This window comes from Mustela nigripes, chromosome 7, assembly GCF_022355385.1.
Source record: "Mustela nigripes isolate SB6536 chromosome 7, MUSNIG.SB6536, whole genome shotgun sequence".
Lineage (NCBI taxonomy): Eukaryota > Metazoa > Chordata > Mammalia > Carnivora > Mustelidae > Mustela > Mustela nigripes.
Genome location: NC_081563.1, coordinates 116,732,092 through 116,753,757, shown reverse-complemented (window position 1 = coordinate 116,753,757; position 21,666 = coordinate 116,732,092). Strand labels below are relative to the sequence as shown.

The following is a 21,666-nucleotide window of genomic DNA, read 5'->3' as shown; positions in this document are numbered from 1 at the left end:
ACAAATTCAGTCGTAAAAATTTTTTTAAAGAACTGTGTTCTTCAATAATTACTATAAAACTATAGCATCAAAATAAGAAAACTGGAGAGATTATATACTCAAGTCATATTTTTACCTAAGATATTGGGTGTATTCTGTAAAATCCATCATATTAAAACCCAAGACAAGTTTAATATTTAAATTCAATAAACCAATTACATGCCTACAGTTTGGATAAGTTACCAACACCATAATGAAAGCATATAAGATTATATTTTGATAAATTAAATGGAAACAAACTTACTTAACCCAGATGAGAGAATTGTAAAATTCTGGATCAATAGATTCTAAATCCTTGAGTCCAACTGGTTTGTTCAATATACGTTTATAGAATGGCAAAGAAAAACCTGTGTCTATGAATTTCCCATGGAAGAGAGCCTATATGAGAAGAAAATAATACCACCATTTATGATAATTTTATAATAGAATGTTAGATGAATTCTTCCCCTAAAGCTCCCCTGTCATCTATTATGGCACATTTTTGGGAAAAGGGCAAAGATAACAAACCAATCTTAAAATAATGTCTTAGTAATGAGAAAATTTCAAATGAGAAGATTAAAGAAACGTGCTTTAGTATTGCTGAGCAACAGTTCTCCATTCATACTTACCATGGCAATAAACCTGCCAATAAAACGAAAGTATTTCAGGTGATCTGGATTGATGTAAGAAGCAGGATTAATCTGCAAGCAGTAGTTATCCTTCCCTGCATATTCAAACAGGCAATACATTGGGTTCAACACTTCGTGTGACAAAAGAAAGAACCACTCTCTGAAATCAAAAGAAAATTTAGGGTGAAAAACCATGCCAACAAATCAAACAGCAGTGCTACAAAGATCTCAGGAATCTACACTCCTCAGCTGGTGATAGTTTTTTAATCCCATGTTGATTTTTAACTGTTTCTGTTCAAACAGACATCTAGTTTATGAGACTGACGAGCTGCCTACTGCGCTAAGGAGGCAGGTCAGACATCTAGTTTAGAGAGATATTTACATTCTGCATATTATATCTCAAAGAATCTAAGACGTCAACTTAAAAGACACCATTATTTGATGAACCACTAAAAATTTTTCTAAATATAATTGTGATACATAGTCCAATGTCAGAGCCATTAAAATGTTAGTCTTAGAATCCATGAAATACTATATAGAGGCGAGTCTAAAATTCACTATTAACTCATGTAGTCAGAGCAGCTGAAAGAAGTCTAGTATTACTTCATTTGTTACTAAACCTCACAGAAATCCTCATCAAATGCCACTGCTCTCTAAATTTTAGGTAAATACAAGAAAACTTCCAATTTCACAAAGACAATAAAACACTTAACTGAAGCCACTCATTCATTAGAAAAATGCTCTGAGGAGCTCTAATTCAGCTGCTGTGAAAATACCAACCAATATTAACACAAGATTACAGTGACTACATAACATGGGTTGGCCTCATAGAACCGTAGGCAGAACAGATCTGGGGCAATACAGGTGATACTACCTTGTGTCTGAGATTTCTTTCTTTTTTTTTTTTTTTAAAAGATTTTTATTTATTTATTTGACACAGAGAGAGAGACAGTGGGAGAGGGAATATAAGCAGGGGGAGTGGGAGAAGGAGAAGCAGGATTCCCACTGAGCAGGGAGCCCGATATGGAGCTCGATGCCAACCAAGACCCTGGGATCATGACCCTAGTGGAAGGCAGACACTTAATGACTGAGCCACCCAGGCACCCAAGATTTCTTTTTCTGTGAGTTCATGGCCTCTGGTGGTAATGCTGCTTTTACTTCTTAATACTATTTAATTTTCTAATTTAAGAATAAATGATTGCTCTCCTCCCTAACTGCCTTGAACTCATACAAAATTCAGTGTTTCTATTCATATTTACTATTTACCAGTGGCTGCTTCATACATTTTGAAATGTGAACTTTACTGTATAACATAAGTAAGAACTAAAATGCAGCTATCATTTAGTGAGCACACAAAAATGGAGGGTCTGAACTAGGTCATTAATTAACACTATTTCTACTCTTCACAATAATTCTAGAAAACTAGAAATGATTTTTTTTAATAGATGGAAGGTATGTACCCGAGGTTGTACTACTGAGTACAGAAAAAGGATTCAAATCCAGTCTTGACTCCAAAGTTCTTGCTTTCTACACTGCCACTGCTATGCAAATATTTAACCTGATAAGCTTTATTGTTATGCAACAAACAAAGGAATTTCTTTGCCACCAGGGTTTGTCCTCTAGGGTTTGATTAGAAGCTCCAATATTAAGAAAGCAGAATTTAAAATTTCAACTCCTATTTTACACAGCCCTCTGTATTCTTAAAGCAGATACATTAATCTCAGTTGGGAATTGAGTGGCTATCTCTGTTATCAGTAATCTGTGATGGGGAAAATAACCTGATCACTATAGGGCCTTGTATGCTCACTCTGTGGAAAAAAAAGAGGTGGTAGACTGGGGCTTCTGGTTTGATGATACAAAGCTTGCATCCATCTTCATTCTGTGCCATAGTTTAGTCTCTAAGCTTCATTATTACCTATAAAATTCTTACAGGGTTATCCTAAGGATTAAAAAGAGTAATGTGGAGGAAATCACCTAGCAGTCCCTTAGAGAAGTGCTGAATTAGTGTTTGCTGAACTTCTGTAGCTGCAGAATAAACGCACAATAATTTGCCACATTCATTTTCCTGAAATGTAAGATTGAGAAAATACTTGCAAGCAAAGTGAATGATACCTTTGGAAGAAAGGAACTAAGTTCTGAGTATTCATATTATCACTACCTTGCTACACCTCCATAATCTAAACCTTCTTCTCCTGGAAAAATCACCCACAAACGTCTTCGCAGATCTTGGGGACTGAAGCTCATTATCTACAAAATAATAAAGTAAAAGAATTGGTAAAAGCAGTTATTGAAACATCATTCTACCACTTCCAGGTCTAAGATATTCTTCATTATATGTAACTTGAGTTTCCCATGACAAAGAATGGTGTTCGTGGTCTAGTCAGCAACATACATACAGAAAATACATTAAAGTTTTATAATATTTTATATAAATATTATATATATCTATGTTTTAATATACTTTATACATAATTTTCTTTTAATACCTTTTGACTTAGCAGGTTGCTTCTGTCACTTGCTTATTAGAGCAGAGTAACTGTAGGCATGGTCCTTTGTTAGGTCATTTGGGTGGTGAAGGGCTTGGTTTGGTTATGTTTGGATTTGTTTTATAGCCAAAAGTACACATAGCAGCATTTGGCTAACAGAAATGAAAACCAGTGGCTACCGAGAGAATATAGTTAATTTTGGAAACTCATTCTCAGTGGAAACCTATAAATACCTGGAAAAATACTCAAATTTTGTGTCCTACTACAGTGGTTAATAAGAACATCTTCGTGTTTGAAGGACAGCACCATTACTGAAATATAATGAGTAGACGATTTGGGTTTTTCCCTTGTAAAACTATTTAATTACTTGCCTAAAATTTGGCCAAAGGACAGTACATGCATTATTTACTTTTATAAAAAAAAGTAACAGGGCCTGGACAAAGAGAAGTGGACTCAATGCCATTCTTTTATGAAATCAGAATGAACTCTCACATTAAATATCCAAAGAGGCCCAGTAAGTAACCTATTTATGCCAGGGCTCACTTCGAGTCACTTTCATGAATTCATCTGCTACTAAAAAATCCAGATGTAACAAAAAATTCAATGCTTATGGCAAATATTCTACAAATACACTAGGTTAGCTATATAGCAATACAAATGACAGACAGTAAAGGTTAAAATATTTGTTTTTATTGGTTTGTTTCTTGCTCCCTCTGGCTATTCCTTGTCCCTATGGCTGCTCCCCAAAACCTACAGCTGTTTTTGATCTCTCTTGACGTTCCCCCAAACCTGAGACTGCCCTCCCTTGGAAATTTTACTTGTTTTTTTGCCCTGTGTCTGATACTTTAGGATTCCCTGGGGAAAATATCTTTAGATAGTGCCTTTTAATAAATGTCTAATATTAAAAAAATTTTTTTCTCCTGCAATTTCCCCAATGACCAAAACACTTACTATCCCAAACAACTTTATCCACCACTTAGGAAGAAAATTTGGTGCTAATTTTGCTATCAGCTCTGTCACTCTTCCAAAGCAAATTTTTCTTTTAAGTTTCGGTTTCACATGTATTTGGTGGATACCAAATCTAGGACGACAATTTTAAACAACTATTTTAGTACCCTCTGGTCTGTCATTCTGCGAAAAGTCTTTAGGTTTCAAAAGTCAAAAAATAAAGGGATAGTCAATCATGTTTTGTACTTTTCAGCACTGCAATAACAAGTTATGTTCCAAGAAACTGGCCCACCAGAGGCTGACCACACAGTAGTTATGAATATGAAAATTAGAGGCAGGTAATGACTGGAGTTGGGAATGGTCTTGGAGACTTATATTAGATGAAGGGAATCACTCATGATTCTCTAAATGGCCTTAGTCAGGTTCTGCTGCTAAAAAGCTACCTGCTCTTACTTATTAGCAAGATGCCAACTGGCTTTTCTCTTCAATGTTAATTACAAAGATTCCATTAGGAAATGTACATAACTGACCTCCTAACCATCTCAGAAAATTTCTTTTTCCTCTGCATTCATTTTGAAGCTGTAGCTACCACAATTATCACAGGGGCTTGATAATAAAAAATTATGTCCATATCCGGCCATAAAATAAGGATTAAATTAACAGGTTCTGAGGACAATAAAAATAATTTGTTGACTACTTCTGAAAAAATATCTTTTTTTACTTTGGTATTGTAACCAATGACCAACTTCATTCCTACATAAAAAAAAAAACTTTTATAAAAATTATGAATGACAAATGCTGATTGTAAAAATGCAAGTAACACACATGTGTAAAAGCAAAGTCATCCCCTCTTCCTTTCTACCCATCCAATAATGTTCATATGGATATTTCCAGACTTCTGTCTACCAAAAACCTACTTTTTTATTCAAATGTCTACTTCAAACTGAACATTTAGCTTAGAAATGAAAACCTGAAACTTACCAATTAAATTATTCTGACATTTCAAAAGCACAAGACATATATACATACAAAGCTATCTACATGTTCCTAAATTTTAAGTATGAATACATATGACAATACTTAATTTAAGGACTCCAAATCAAAAAGCCAAACTATTAAGACCTGGAACCAAAAGTGGTTTTGGACAGGCAGCCATTGGGCTTTATCAAGTGGATTAAAACAGTACCTGCTGAAAGGAATCTTCAAACAAGGTCTTTCTTGTCACTGTAATCTTTATGTGCTGTGGCATGGCCAGTTGCTGAAACGTAAGAATGACTAAGTCAACTCTCTCTATAATAAACAGCCTACTGAAAAACCAAAAGAGTGAAGTTCTATTTACTTTTATCTTTGCTTGGAGGAAAAAGTAGACTGTGAATATGAATCTATTTCAGTAATGTTTAAACATGCATTTGTGGACATTTATGCTAATTACAGATCATTTGATATATAACAAAAGAAAACAAAAAAAAGAAAAAAGAAAAGATTTCATATGCAGTGCTTACTTAATGAGTCAAATATATCTTTATTTTTACTTTCAGGAAGCTAACATTATTTTTGCTTGCTTGGGCCCAGTTAATTACATGAGTTTGAAGTTTAAAAATATTCATCATAGTAACACTTTGATTAGTACATTAATTTTACTTAGAACCCACAAAGATATCATTAATTCAGAAAATATGTATCAGAAATAACTGATCACATCTGGGAAGAATACTCATAATGTAAATATAAATATAAATATAAATATAAATATATATCAAAGTCATTTACGTCAAATGTTAGATATGAAAGGGGCTGGTTACATAAATAAGAAAGGGGCTGGTTATAATCAGTACATCAGAGAATGCTTTAACTCATTTGTTTGAAGACTTTTGTAATCTTAGAATTATAGGTATATGCTACTCTCCTTGAGTAGCAATTTTTTAATTCAAACGGTTTCAAATTTATTCTTCTGGACTACAGAAGCCACAAATGAGCTGATAAATTTTTTTCTTGCCCTAAAAATAGAAAAAAGAAGATTCCAATGTTTCCCATTTTACTTGTTTTTCTATGGTTTAATTATCCTCACAATCACTGGTAATATAAGCAACATAACAAAAGAAAGGGAGTACAGGAAAAAAGTCCTGATACTAACCTGACACCAGAACCGGAAATACTGAACTTTTGCCTTGAAATCCCGTACATAGGCTATCTGTGGTCCATTGTCTCTGAGGAGAAATGTTAATATGACATGTATAACAGCATGTAATATTATAGAAGGAGGGCAAAATACCACACCCCCTCAGTACTCAGTTAAATATAAAAATACTGTAGCATAGCACACTCCTTAACAGCACCTTTAAAAAAAAATTCCCAGGACTAGTTGTAAGAGACAGAAATTTAGATCTTCTTAAAGGCATTGTTGGGGGAATTTCTTTTATATATAGTGAAATCTAACAGGACTAGGTATATGAAGTTCTATCTGGGAATGTTGCCTATCCCCAAATCCATTCTTTCCTTTGTCCTTAAATCAGACTTCTGATATCTACCTGGGCAAAATACTACCCAGAACAAAGATTACATTTCCCAGCATGGTTGTGTGACTTAACCATGGTTAATGAACTGTAAATGTATAGGACGGACTTCCACGAGGCTGTTTAATTTAAAGAGAGTGAAGATAGCTAGAGAAGGATTTTTTCTTTCCAATTTGTTGTTCCTCTATATTCCAACCTAGAGTGCATTGATAGCCGAAGTTTCAGCAGTTACCATATACTATGAGGTAACCTTGAGAAAAGAGCCAATGGTCTGGGATGGTAGAACAGAAAGAAGCCTAGATCACTGATGGCACCATGGGGCTTCCGAGCAAGCCCTGGACTTCTTCTTCTTCTTTTTTTTTTTTTAAACATTTTTTTTTTTTCAGAGAGGAGGGGGGCGGGGGGGGGGGAGAGCACACCAAGGAGCATTAGCAGGGGGGGGGCAGGCAAGGGAGAAGCAGGCTCCCTGCTGAGCAAGGAGTCAGTTGTGGGCTTGATCCCAGGAACCTGGAACCAAAACCTGAGCTGCAGCAACCGCTTAATCTACTGCACCACTCAGGCACCCTACCCTGGGTAAATTTTTTTTAAATTCATTTTTTATATGTTCAATGTAGAAATATAATTGATTTTAGGGGCACCTGTCTTGGACAGTAGGTTTGTCTTGGGGTTTGGGCCCTGCGTTGGCTGTAGAAATTATTTAAAAGTAAAATCTTCCAAAGATAAAGAAAAAGAAGAAAAAGAAAAAGAAAAGGAGGGGATAGGGCGGAGGAGAGTTCCTAATAAGTTGGTAAGTGTTCCCATCACTTTTATTTTATGAAAGAATTTGAATAGAGTTGATATTACTTACAGTTTTGATAAAATTTACCAGTGGAAGCCATCTACGGCAGAATTGTCTTTGTGGGAAATTGTTTAATTATGAATTCAATTTCTTTACTAGAGATAGGGTTATTGAGATTTACTATTTTTTCTTATATTAATTTTGGTAACTTGTATCTCTCAAGGAATTTGTCAGTTTGACCTAAAATATCAAACTTCTTGAAGCACCTGGGTGACTCAGTTGGTTAAGTGTTAGACTCTTGATTTTGGCTCAGGTCATGATCTCAGGGTCTTGAGACTGAGCCCCACATCAAGCCCTGCATCGGGCTCAATGCTCGGCTTAAGATTCTCTCTTTCCCTCTCTGTCCCACCCCTCTCTCTTAAAAAAAAAAAACAGCACACACAAAATTCTTGGCATTAGGTTGTTCAAGTATATACTCTTATCTTTCAATGTTGTATAGGATATGTAGCGTTTTTCACTTTCATATTAATTTGTGTTTTCTTTTTATTCTCTCTTCAGGTTTATTAGAGGTTACTGATACCATTAGTCTTTTCCAAGATCCAACGTCTAGCTCTGAGTTCTCTATAATTTCATTTTCATTTTATTCAAATCTGCTTTTATGCTTATTTCCTTTTTTGTGCTTATTTGGGGTTTAATAAACTTTCTTCTTCTAGACTAGGGTGAAAGCAGAGATCACTGATTTTATATCTTTCTCTTTTCTTTCTTTCTTTTTTTTTTTTAAGGTTTTATTTATTTATTTGACACAGGGAGATCACAAGTAGGCAGAGAGACAGGTGGGGAGGGGGTGGGAAGTAGGTGGGGGTGGGGTTGGAAAGCAGGCTCCCTGCTGAGCAGAGAGCCCAAAGCAGGACTGGATCCCAGGACCCCCCTTTCTTATTTTCTAATCAAATCCTAATAGAGCAATAAAATTTCCCCTGAGGACTATTTTTGTTAAACCCCACAAATTGTGATATGTTGCATTTTTATTATCATTAAATACAACGTTTCCTAATTTCTCAGGACTTCATTGAGCTAGGGGTTATTAGTAGTTTGCTTAATGATGGAAAGAAACATATTTCTGTCATAAATGGACCACTATGGTTTTATGTTTTTCTGTTTTATGAAACCAAACTTAACTGAAACTAAAAATAGATAATACTAAAGAATCTATTATTTATTTGCATCCTTAAATAATTTTTTCATTTTTAAAATTTAAATTCAGTTAACATATATTATTGGGTTTTTGAAGTAGAGGTCAGTAATCCCTCAGCCTTATATAATACTCAGTGCTTATTACAACACGTACTTTCCTTAATGCCTAACCCCATCCTTCTACCTCCCTCCCCTCCCCTCTAGCGACCCCTCTGTTCGTTTCCTATGATTAAGAGTCTCTTATGGTTTGTCTACCTCTGTGATTTCATCTCGTTTTATTTTTTCCTCTTTTCCCCTATGATCCTCTGTTTTATTTCTTAAATTCCACATATAAGTGAGATCAGAGGATAATATTTCTCTGACTGACTTATTTCACTTAGCATGATACCCTCTAGCTCCTTCCAGGTCCTTGCAAATGGCAAAATTTCATTTTTTTTGATTGCTGAGTAGTACTATTCCATTGCATATATATACCACATCTTCTTTATCCATTCATTTGTCGATGGACATCTGGGCTCTCCACAACTGGGCTACTGTGGACATTGCTGCTATGAATAATGGGTGTATAGATGCCCCTTCGGATCACTATATTTTTATCTTTGGGGTAAATAATGATATTTAAATAATTTTTAATTTAATTAAAACCTAAGTGGCCTGAATTTCTAGTTTCTGCTTTATACAAAGTTTTTTAAGATTTTATTTTTATGTAATCACTATACCCAACATGGGGCTTGAAGGCACAATCCTGATATCAAGAGTCACATGTTCTACCAACTGAGCCAGCCAGGAGTCCCCAAAGCTTTTAATAAGCAGAAATTATAAAATTTAAAAAGCAGCAAGAGATAAACATTGCCCTGATATCAAAGCCAGAGACACTACAAGAAAACTACTGACCAGTATTTCTTATGAACTGGTAAGAGTCCACAACAAAGTATTAGCAAAATGAATTCAGCAGAATTTAAAAGGAAAGTGGGATTTACTCCTGGAATACAAGGATTGTTCAACATATGAAATGTCAATTCTATACACCAGACTTCAATAACAAAGGCAAAAAACCCCCACATGATCATCTCAATTGAGGCAAAAAAAAAAAAGAGAGAGAGAGAGAAAGGAAAAAAACAAAAACAAAACACTGATAAAGTTTAACATCCTTCTATGGTGAAAAAAAATACTCAACAAAAGAGGACTAGAAGAAAACTCCCTCAGAATAGGAGCCATTTATGAACATCCCACATCTGACATACTCAACGGTGAAAATGAAAGCTTTCCTTCAAAGATCAGAAACCAGGAAAGGATGCCTGCGTTCCCTTCTATTCAACATAGTATTAGAAGTTCTAGCCAGGGCAATCAAGCAAGGAAAAGAAAAAAAAAGGTGTCCAGAAAGGAAGAAGTAAGAATTATCTTTGTTTGAAGATGACATAATCTTCTATTTAGAAAATCCTAAAGATTCCAAAGAACTATCACAACCCATAAGCACATTCAGCAAAGTAGGATATAAAACAACACAAAAATCAGTTGTATTTCTATACGCTAATAATCAATCTGGAAAATTTAAAAAAAAAAATCATTAAAAAAACCTCTGGAATTAACTAAGCCAAGGAGAAAAGATTTGTATACTGGAAAACTACAAACAATTGTTGAAAAAGAAATTAAAGGTGATAAATAAATGTAAAGACACCCTATGTTCAGGCTTAAAAGATGTCATATTGTTAAGATGTCAAAACAAACCAAAGAGAACTACAAATTCAATACAACCCCTATCAAAATCCTAATGACATTTTTTGCAGCAATACAAAATTCTATTCTAAATCATGAAATCTCAGGGACCCTAAAAAGCCAAAGCAATCTCAAAAAAGAACTTGGAGATCTCACATTTCCTGAGTTCAAAATTTAGTAAAACCTACAGTCATGAAAACAGAGTAGAATTAGAATAAAGACAACTATAATGACCAATGAAATATAAACTCCAGAAATAAACCTTGCATATTTATGATGAAAGGATTTTTGACAAGGCTGCAAAGATCATTCAGCAGTCTTTTCAACAAAGGCTGCTTGGAAAATTGGATCATCACTTGCAAAGAAATAAAGTTGGACCCTTTGCCAATACCATTCACAAAAATTAACTAAAAATGTACCCAAAACTTACACCTAAGTTTTATAGCTTTAACTCTTAGGTGTACACATTCTGCTAGTAATCAGATTAGGAGAAAATAACAGCAAATGATGTATCTCATAAGGGAGTAATATCCAGAATATAAAGAACTTCTAAAATTCAACAATAAAAAACAACCAGATTCAAAGATGGGCAAAGAAGTTGAACAGACATTTCTTTAAGGAAGATATACAAATATTTGGTCAATTAGCACATGAAAAGATGCTCAAAATCATGAATCATTAGAGAAATACAAATAAAAACTGAGTGAAACCACTTCATAACCATCAGGTTGACAGTTCTAAAAAACAAACAGAAAACAACAACCACTGACAGGAAAAACTGGAACCTATGTACATTTTTGGTGGTAATGTAAAATGGTATACCCACGGTGGAAACAGTCTTGAAGTGCCTCAAAAAAACAAAGAATTACCATTGACTGAGCAATTCCACTTCTGATATATACACAAAAGAAGTGAAAACAAAACCGCAAACAGGTATTTGTACACTCACATTCACAGCTGCATTATTCACAATAGTCAAAAGATGTTTGAAACAACCCAAAAGTCCAGGAACAGATGTATAAATAAAATATGGCATATATATATACACACACTAAAGTATTATTATGCATTAAAAAGGAGTGAAATTCTGATACAAATGGTAACACAGATGAACCCTAGAAATATAATGCTAAGTGAAATAAACCAGTCACAAGCACAAATACCATGATTCCATTTACATGAGAGGTCAAATTCACAGACAGGAAGTTTAAGAGTTATCAGGGGCTAAGGAAAACAGGGGACAGGAGAGTTATTGTTAAATAGGCATAGAGTTTCTGTATGGAATGAAAGAATATTCTGGAGATGGACAGTGATGGTACTTAATGCCACTGAATTGTACACTTAAAATGGTTAAAAAGGTATTCTATAAAACTCTACTATACGTATTTTGCCACAAAAAAACACCTCAAACAAAACACATTAAGCAAAACAAAACAGAAAGTTACTTTAGTAACAGGAGAATTGAAAGAAAGCAGGCATCAGAAATCAGGGATTAATTGGTAAGCAGCACTGTACTGATAATTTCTAAATAACCTTTTTAGTGCTATGTGAATAGATAACAAATATGAAAGATCACTATGAGAAAATATGGCAATAACAAATACAAAATATTTAGGGAACAATGACTTCTGGGCAACCCAACTCAAGAAACAGTGAGAACTGTACTCCTTGCTAATTTAGCTCTTCATAACAAAATCTTAGGAATCGGTTTTACTTTTTACTTTTAACCTACAACGTTTAGAAAACTTACAGGGCAGATTTTCCAGTGCGGGGATCAATATAGGTGGTTGTTCTTCTATTGTGGTCCACAAAATACGGAATTCCATCGACTGTGAATCTCATTTCCCAGCCTTCAGGCAAGGGCTTTTCATTTAATTGACTATAAAACATAGGAAAAAATACAAATAAAAAATGTTGAGCTGTTTGTTTCCCAAATACACAAAACAAAAATCACCCATAAATGCAGCATCATTTAGATCACTTAGTCCAGCGTTTCCCACTGTTTACTAGACCTCTCTATAGATATCCTACAAGCATGTTAAACATGTCAATAGATTCATGGAACCACCCTGTTTCCACCTACCTGGTCTGTAATCCCTTCTAATAACCCACCTAAACACCTTTTGGTAATCAAGTTCTGCCCATTCTGCCTTGGAAGCCTTCATTTTCATCACTGTTTTCAATCCCCAAGAACATCCTTACCCTGGCATCATTCATCTGTTCTTTCTGAAGTATTTCTAACCACTTCTTCTTTTTTTTTTTTTTTTTTTTAAAGATTTTATTTATTTAGGGTGCCTGGGTGGCTCAGTGGGTTAGGCCGCTGCCTTCGGCTCAGGTCATGATCTCAGGGTCCTGGGATCGAGTCCCGCATCGGGCTCTCTTCTCAGCAGGGAGCCTGCTTCCCTCTCTCTCTCTCTGCCTGCCTCTCTGTCTACTTGTGATTTCTCTCTGTCAAATAAATAAATAAAATCTTTAAAAAAAAAAAAAGATTTTATTTATTTATTTGACAGAGATCACAAGTAGGCAGAGAGGCAGGCAGAGAGAGAGAAGGAAGCAGGCTCCCCGCTGAGCAGAGAGAGCCCGATGTGGGGCTTGATCCCAGGACCCTGAGATCATGACCTGAGCTGGAAGGCAGAGGCTTAACCCACTGAGCCACCCAGGCGCCCCCTAACCACTTCTTAATACCTATCTTTGGACAGTGGTTAATCCCTCCTCTCAACTGCAGTTTGTTAAGAATGTATATATAGTAAGACTATAAAAGGAATAAGTGAGACAATGTTAGTAAAAAGCTTCACACATAGTAACCCTCAAGTTGTAACTATTAGTATTCCCCCTACTGTATAGTGATCATTCTTTTTGAATCTCTCAAAGTACTTCCTTCAGACTGCTAGCACAGCATTTGCCAAGTTTTTCAGCTTTTGTGTGTATGGCAACAACTTTCACCCTGCAAATACTATGTGAGCTTTTTTGTTTTGTTTTCTGCTTCTTTTAAAGATTTCATTTGACAGAGAAAGACACAGAGAGGGAACACGAGTAGGGAGAGTGGGAGAGGAAGAAGCAGGCCTCCCACAGAGCAGATAGCCCAATGTGGGGCTCGATACCAGGACCCTGGCATGACAACGCAAGCTGAAGGCAGCTGCTTAATGACTTAGTCATGCAGGCACCCCACTACCCGAGTTTTAAAACAGGGACTAGATTATAAGGCAATAGTGCATTTTTATTTGTTATATATTAAAATAACTGGGGCATAAGCATAAATATTCAAAACTGCTTACTTGTGAACTTAAGACATTTTTGCATTTTAAAATATTCCACTAGAATGGATAGAGAATTATTGAATACCTCCTTTGTAGTTTGTATTTGTGTGTTCCGTCATAATGGCAACTATTTTTTAACTAGTTAGGTATAAGTGTTCCAAGTTTTTACCCATATTTGCTAGTTTGTTTTCCTCTATTCTACAGCTTCAGATTTTCTGACCTGAGAGAAGGGAAAAAAAAAATAGAAATGTCCAAGTTCTCATCAGAAAGGAAGAAAGGGAGGAGTTAGAGGCATTTAAGCTGACTGGTTTTAGAGAGCCACTACTGCTGACAGGATTGTCATCTTCCTCAAATGTACTTCAGAGTAATAAAAGGCTAAGAACTATTGTTCAGAACAGTATTCTGTAAACTGTGTTGAAAGGTTAAGAACATTTAGCTTTATTCACAGAGCTGAACAGAAATGTCAGATAAAATGGATTACCAAAAATTTTTCAAAAGTTAACATTTATTTGTTATAATTTGTTTTCAAGATAAGCTCAGTAACAAACTGTTGTCTTGATACGATTCTCACTTCAGCTCTGACCTTTTAAAAGTCTAAGGGGGAACAAAAAATAATAGTAAATTACAGAAAGGTGACATAGTTCATTCTGTCCTTCGAGAGAGTTTTAAGAGCAATTTAAAATGTTACCTTTGAAATTCTTCTTCCTTTTAGGGATACTGAATATATTTAAATTAAATATTAACATAAAAAATGTGACGTTAGTATCCAGAAGCAGATTTTAAATTTAAACCGTATTATTAGAACAAAGGTACTTAACTTTGAGTCAAGGGATGTGTGAAGAATTAATCATATCAAAAGAGAGGTGTGGCCTCTGCCCTCTGTTACTGGGAGGTGACTGCTAGGCCTCTAGAATGTCCTGCATGTCGGGAATACCTCTGTTTGCTTGGGAACTTTGAACACCAGAGAGTCAACAATGTGATTTATGATGGAGGCTTTGGGACACCTCCCATCAACTGCAACTTCTGGAGTAACTAGACACTGACTCTCAAACTCTCAAACTCAAACTCTGGGACAGAGCTAGAGACTAAAGGTTAGAAATGCAAGCAGTACATAATGGAGCCCCAATAAAAACTCTGGATGTAAGAGGTGAGATTTGCTGGTTGCTAATCCTCCACACATATTATTCCATAGCAATTCTGGGTATTTAGGACCTTCTCACATTCTGTCCTGTATTTCTTCCTTCTGCTGCTTGTAATTTGTATGCCTTCCCTATGACAAATGTAACTGTGAGTATAACAAGCTTCAAGTGAGCTCTAGTCTCTCAATGAGTTATCAAACCTGAAAGTGGTTATGGGAACCCCTAAGTCCATACCCAGTTGGTCTGAAGTGATAGCAATTTGGGGGGATCTCCCAGTTTGTGGTTGATGTCTAAAGTGAGGGAATTCTTGGGGAGAGTGCTCTCCAACTTTACAGCTTGCCAAATTCCTTGCAGAATGGAACCTTCTGGTGTTCTGATAAATGCACAGTATTAGATTTTATTATGGGCTGAATTGTGTTCATCCACAGATTCCTATATACTAACCATCAGGAGCTCAGAATGTGACCTTATTTGGAAATAGGGTCATTGCAAACATTATCAGTTAAGATGAGATCATACTGGAGTACAGTGAGCCATTAATCCAATAGGGCTGGAGTCCTTATAAAAAGGGGAAATTTGGACACTTGACACTTGCAGACCTGAAGAATGCTATGTGAAGACTGCAGTTATGCTGCCACAAACCAAACTACCAGAAGCTGGAGTGGAGCGTGGTGGGGATGGGGTGGCTGGGTGATGGACACCGGGGAGGGTATGAGTTGTGGGGAGTGCTGTGTACTCACTATAGGTCCGTGATGAATCACAGACCTATACCCCTGAAACAAATAACACATTATATGTTAATTAAAAAAAAAAAAAAAAGAATTTCCTTTCTCTTTAGGGCTGGATAATATTCCACTGTATGTATACATCACATTTGGTTTATCCATCCATCTGCTGATGGACACGTAAGTTGCTTCTATCTTTTGGCTACTGTCAATAAACACGATTTATGAACGTGTCAGTATACAAGGATGTGTTTGAGTCCTTGCTTTCACTTCTTTTGGGTATACCTAGGAGAACTGCTGGATACATTAATTTATGTTTAGCTTTTTGAGGAGCCATCAAATTGTTTTCCACAGTTGTGCACTGTTTTACATTCCCACCAGCAATGCAGGAGAGTTCCCCAATTTCTCTATATCTTCAATAAGGATCATTGTTTCTGTTCCACGATAGTAATGGATATAAGCTAAGGCATGGAACAAATCCTTTTAGTGCCTTCGAAGGGAGCAAAGCCCTGCCTATACCTTGATTCTAGACGTCTAGCCTCCTGAATCTCTTGAACTATTAGACAAATTTCTATTGTTTAAGCCACTCAATTTGTGGTACTTTGTTAAGGCAGCTCTAACAAACTAATATAAGTACTATTACATAATGCTACAAAGAAAAGCAAGTAGGGGTGCCTGGGCGGCTCAGCTGGTTAGTGTCTGCCTTTGGCTCAGGTCGTGATCCTGGTGTCCTGGGATCAAGCCCCACAGTGGGGAGCCTGCTTCTCCCTTTCCCTCTGCTGCTCCCCTTGCTTCTGCTCCCTCACTCGGAATGAAGGAAGGAAGGATGGGCAAGTATATACACAGTTACCAAACATTAAAAAAACAAACTTGTCTTTGAGATACAAACTTCCAATTATGAAATAAATGTCACAGGGATATAAAGTACAACAAAGGGAATACAGCCAGTAATACTGTAATAACTTTGGTGACAGAGGGTAAATAGATATATTAGGTAATAATTTCATAATGTATATAAATATCAAATCATCAATTGTACACCTGAAACTAATATAATACCTTATGTTAATTATACTTCAATGAAAAGGAAAACTTGTAATAATAGTATGTGTCTCTTTGTCAATATATTAACTAGCAAGTTCTTGCAATATGTGTAAAGTATATTTTGAGATAATTGCAACAATTGCAAAATGCTATTTTAAAAAACGTATGATTTCTACTGGTAGGAGAGTCCAAGGCACTGCTAATTCCACTATGGCTGTAGCTTACGATCAGAATGGATGGGAACACTCGATTTCAGGTAAAAGTTAATATAACTGAATCTGTGTTTATTCCCTCTTAAGCCACGTATCCCCTGAATTTTCTCTAGTGATCTCAGGTTGCAAAACCTGTGTTAGAGCTATTAATTTGGACTTACTAATAATAAATAGGAATTTTTAAATACATAGTATATTTGTATGAACCAATGACTTTTTTCCTGTACTCTCAAGAAACCCACATCTTTTATATACAATAATAACAGTGTAATTTTTTTCTTTCTAAAGTATATGGGTGAGTAATGTTTAAGAACTTTGGGGGAAGAACCAGTAACTTGATTTTTTCCGTAACTGAGTCAGAAATAGGGTACAATCTTCATGAGATTATCTATATACTAGTAACTGAAAGTTTCTTACCCTTGACTTCTGGGATCTTCCCACTGTGTGATACGAGTGTTGTGGTTGACAAAATATACTCTACCATTGCTGTCTGTTCTCTTCTCTTAAAGAAAGAAAAAAAAAAAGGCAAAGCATTAGGGTTGGCATTGTCTTCTTCCACAAACTAAAATAAAATGTGCTGAATTTTCCCATTTCTTATTGCACTGATTTTTATAGCTTCCAAATCACAACTTTAAGAGGTTTGATTTATTCTTTCACTTTTAAATTCATATACCTGCTAGACCTATTAAAATATTATTACATTTTAGAAGCTAAACAGACTTAATTCACAATGTCCTGCCTACAGGACCTTTTTGTTCAATCTAACCAAAGGCAGCAAGAATAATTAACATTTTAACTTTTCATACATGACCTCATTTTATCTTTAATATTAGTCCCAGGAGTAGATAGTTTCATTTCATCTTCATGATAGGGAAACTTGGACAGGTTAAGTGATCTGCCCCAAATCTCAGAATTGAGTAATAATGACAGGATGGAAAGTCAGGTCTCTTTCAGCCATTTTTGGCATACCACATCACCTCCTTTCTTAAAATACAATGGGGGGAGGGATACAACTTGTTTCTTTGCTATATGCTAGGTATTATTCAACTAGAGAAGACACTGTTTCAAAATATATCCTCTTCCCTAATATACTCAGTTCCCAAATCTTAAATATCTAAAGTAACCTTTTTATACAAAGGGTGGGCAAAAGGCTCAGTTCTTTAGTTTACTGCCTTTGAAACTGCAGCTTCTTTCCTCCATCTACCTCTTGCTTTAGAATTCTCCTTGTTTTCTTATTCCCATTCTACACAATTTCCCCTGAATTCCTGAGCTTTCTCAGTAAGGTTTAGGAGACATGTAGATATCATTTTCTCTTTTAATAAAAGAAGAGTCAGTCCTTGAAATTTTAATATTAAGTTTGTTGTTTTAAACCACTGAATTCTCTATTCCATTACCAAGTAATTCTTCTTCGAAAGATAATTTCTATAACTGAATTTTTTTAGATGTTTCACAATGAGGTAAGTGAAGTAACGAAGAATATAGAATGGATCCCAATATTTTTAAAAGGATAGTTTCTAAAAATTAGCAATTTCAAATAAAATTTTAAGGTTAATTCCAAGCTGATCAAGTTTGTTTTCTGTTTGTTTTTGTTTTTTTATCCCTTACGGTTTGAAAAGTTGGTAGCTATTTTTCAAAAAACATTTATTTAGATCCTTTGGATCTTTCTCTGAGCAAGCTACTGCAGGACAAGTCTTAAGCCAAATTATATAGCCATGTCAAGTTAGTATTTGGTAACTTTCAACTGTTATCTCCAGCACTAATTCCATTATTTAGAGTATAGTGGTAATATGGGAGGTTAGAATGGATATACTGGCGAGTATCCTGAACCCCATCCTAACATCTCAGCTATTTACATCACTTGAGCCATAATGGAAAGAGAACCCCAAGTATGTGTAACATACAGATAAATGGGATTCTGCATTTTGTGACACATTGTGAATATTAACACTGGCTTCACTGGTCATGGCATCTTGAGTGTGAAAAGTAACCAACTTTAAGTCTGTTTCTGAGGTAAAAAGAAGCATCCACAGTGCTACAGCTACGTAATAATGTTAGTTAATATTCTGGGCAGTCACATTAAATTTAAAATTTTAAAATATATTTGCAGAAACTGATTTTTTTCTATCCAAGTAATTTTTATAATCTAAAAATAATACCAAGTGCATATCTGTAAGTTCAGACTTCAGGGCCAGAGATTTTCTCTTCAAAAGTTAACGTGAAGCTGGATAAATTCAATAGAAAACTTCTTTTCTATGTATGTTCTAAGTATATACTGCTGATACCAACATTTCTTGAAAGAAGCTGTGAGAAACAAAATTTCAAAAGGTGGGTGCACTTGCAAACTGAAGGCTCATCTGCTTTTAATGAGAGGAAGTACTGTGACTATAGAGCTGATTTTTATTGAAAAAAGTCACATGATAAACAATACTGAGATTACTGAAGAGCAAAGGGAATGCAGATCAGAGCCCTTCCTGACTTGATGAATAAAACAGTAAAAACTTCTTGCTGTTCTATGTATTCTTTCACAGCAACTCTCAAAAGGAGAAAATATTTTTATACTTGATGGGTAAAACCAGGTATACAAAGCCCTATTAGACTACACTGTTGAACCAAAAACACTTTTTGTTCTCCAGCCTCTTTAGTTTGCATGTATTAAAAATTCTTCACTGTCAGCTTGTGAGGTGGTAATGTCTAGTCCTAGCATATAAAGCCTGAAAGGAGGGGCATCTGGGTGGCTAGGTCGGTTAAGTATCTGAGTCTTGGTCTCAGCTCAGGTCTCGATCTCGGGGTTGTGAGTTCAAGCCCCACATAAAGCCTTCTCATTGATTCATTCATAAATAAATAACATACTGTGTCACAAAAATAATGCTGTCTATTTCAGAATGTAAACATGTGCTATGAATTGGGGTTTTATTTCCTGGGTAAATCCTGAAGACATGTCAGGTAGGTTTTTGTCTGTAACAGTACCAGTGTTGTCACTGGTTCCACAAACAAGACATGTGCCCCAAAGGCAGAGAGTCATAAAGCAGTGCTTAGTCTAAGTAACAGGGTAATCATGAACTCATTTAGGAAGGGATGTACATTTCAACTTCAGAAGTGTGAAACCTAAAAATAAGCAGAATATAAAATAAGGAAAGAGTCTCATAACATGGGTAAGCTGGGATTGGGTCTTTAGAGGCAATTTTCAGGGAAGAGTTGTTGGCTAATGTTAGGAAAAAAGAGAAAGATCCTAATAGTAATAAATTATTATTTATAATAACAAATAAATATTAATTATAACTAAATAATAAATATATTTATAATATATATTTATATGTGTAAATAATAATAAATACAGAAGGCACCGGAGCTTGCAGGAATTTTTTTTTTAATTAAAAAAAATTTTTTTTAAAGATTTTATTTGAGATAGAGTGAGAAAGAGACAGCACAAGCAGGGCAGAGGGGCAGGGGGAACGGGAGAAGCAGACTCCCCACTGAGCAGGAAGCCTGATGCAGGACTCCATCCAAAGACCCTGGAATCATGACCTTGGCTGAAGGCAGACACTTGAGACTGAGTCATCCAAGTACCGGGAAAAGCTTTTTTGCATAAAGGCAACACAGCCTACAATTCATACTTCTAATGAGCAAGCGGTAATTTTTTCCTATAACTGGTCTGGAGAAGGTCCATGTTTCTGACAAAGCTACCTGGTCACTCACTGGTCATTAAGAGAATAATACATGACCTTCACATTCATCCTTTAATTGTATTAATTTCTCCTCTGTAATACAGACATACAACAATTCTAGAAATAAAGCTGGGAAAACCATCCATGTGTAGTAAAAGCAATCTGACAGGCCTGGTTCAATATGCTTTATATAAAGGCAACATTCCCTTTTCTAAAGTTACTTCATACCAACCATGCATACTCCTCTGACTCTAACACAGAAGACTCCTTATCACATTACCAAGCTTTGGTGAAGACTTTCAAATGCCCTCCCTTTATTACATGCTAATAACAATAACAATTGTTAAGTATTACTTATCATGTTTTTTACCTCTTTGTTTCACAGAGTGTTAAGGATAAATAACCAAAGGGCAATGGGACTTCTCAAAGGCAAACTTTATGTCCAGTATCATATACTGCCCAGATTCATGTGACCTGGACACATCAATTTTTCTCCATTCCTCAATAAAGTAATGCTAGAGCAATCTATCTTGGTACCAAGGCCTCTCAGACTATCTAGAAACATCATTTTCTGATTTTACCCCCAAGTTATAAAATATTTGCACTCTTGAAGACAAAACTTCAACTAGTTCCATGGCTGGCTTTACTTAGCTGTTTCCTTCTTTCTTTCTTTCTTTCTTTTTTTAAAGATTTATTTATTTGATAGAGAGAGATCACAAGTAGGCAGAGAGGCAGGCAGATAGAGAGGGGGAAGCAGGCTCCCCGTTGAGCAGAGAGCCTGATGCGGGGCTCGATCCTAGGACCCTGAGGTCATGACCTGAGCCAAAGGCAGAGGCTCAAACCCATTGAGCCACCCAGGTACCCCATGTTTCTTTCTTTCTATACTCTCTTTGACATCCATACAAAACTACTTCTATATTGCTGTTTATTCTGAAAATTTGCTACTGTGCTAGGATTCACATATTACCATAAAACAAAAATCTGGTAGGGTACGTAAAATCTATTTATAGAATTTTAATACTAAGATAAATGTACTCAACAACAAAACATACCCAAGTACAAAGTCCTACCCTAACATGTTCCCCTTCCGCTGTAGTTTCAAAATTACATCAACTCAACCAAACTATGAACAGTGTTTTAGAAGCACAAATGTGGTAAAAATATTTAAGCTTTTAATTTTGAAATAATCATTACAGGATGTTCCAAAATTATTCTAAGAATCTAATGTACCCTTCACCAGTTTCCCCCAATGGTAATATCTTATATAGCCATAGTACAATAATGAAATCAGGAAAGTGACACTGGTATATTACTGTTAACTACAGACTTTATTTAATTTTCACCA

The 21,666-nt window shown here is 35.5% G+C and overlaps 1 protein-coding gene across 6 annotated transcripts in view; it reads right to left on the bottom strand.

Annotated features, from left to right (window-relative positions):
- Positions 1-21,666, bottom strand: part of ITCH (itchy E3 ubiquitin protein ligase) — a 129,594-nt gene that overhangs the window by 15,152 nt on the left and 92,776 nt on the right. For all 6 annotated transcript variants that reach the window (XM_059406833.1, XM_059406828.1, XM_059406830.1 and 3 more), the window contains 7 exons: positions 17,074-17,158; positions 12,030-12,158; positions 6,216-6,288; positions 5,268-5,339; positions 2,806-2,894; positions 648-807; positions 284-417 (listed from right to left, as the gene is read on the bottom strand). In XM_059406833.1, the coding sequence (XP_059262816.1) occupies positions 284-417; positions 648-807; positions 2,806-2,894; positions 5,268-5,339; positions 6,216-6,288; positions 12,030-12,158; positions 17,074-17,158 (742 nt within the window). The remainder of the gene's footprint in view (positions 1-283; positions 418-647; positions 808-2,805; positions 2,895-5,267; positions 5,340-6,215; positions 6,289-12,029; positions 12,159-17,073; positions 17,159-21,666) is intronic.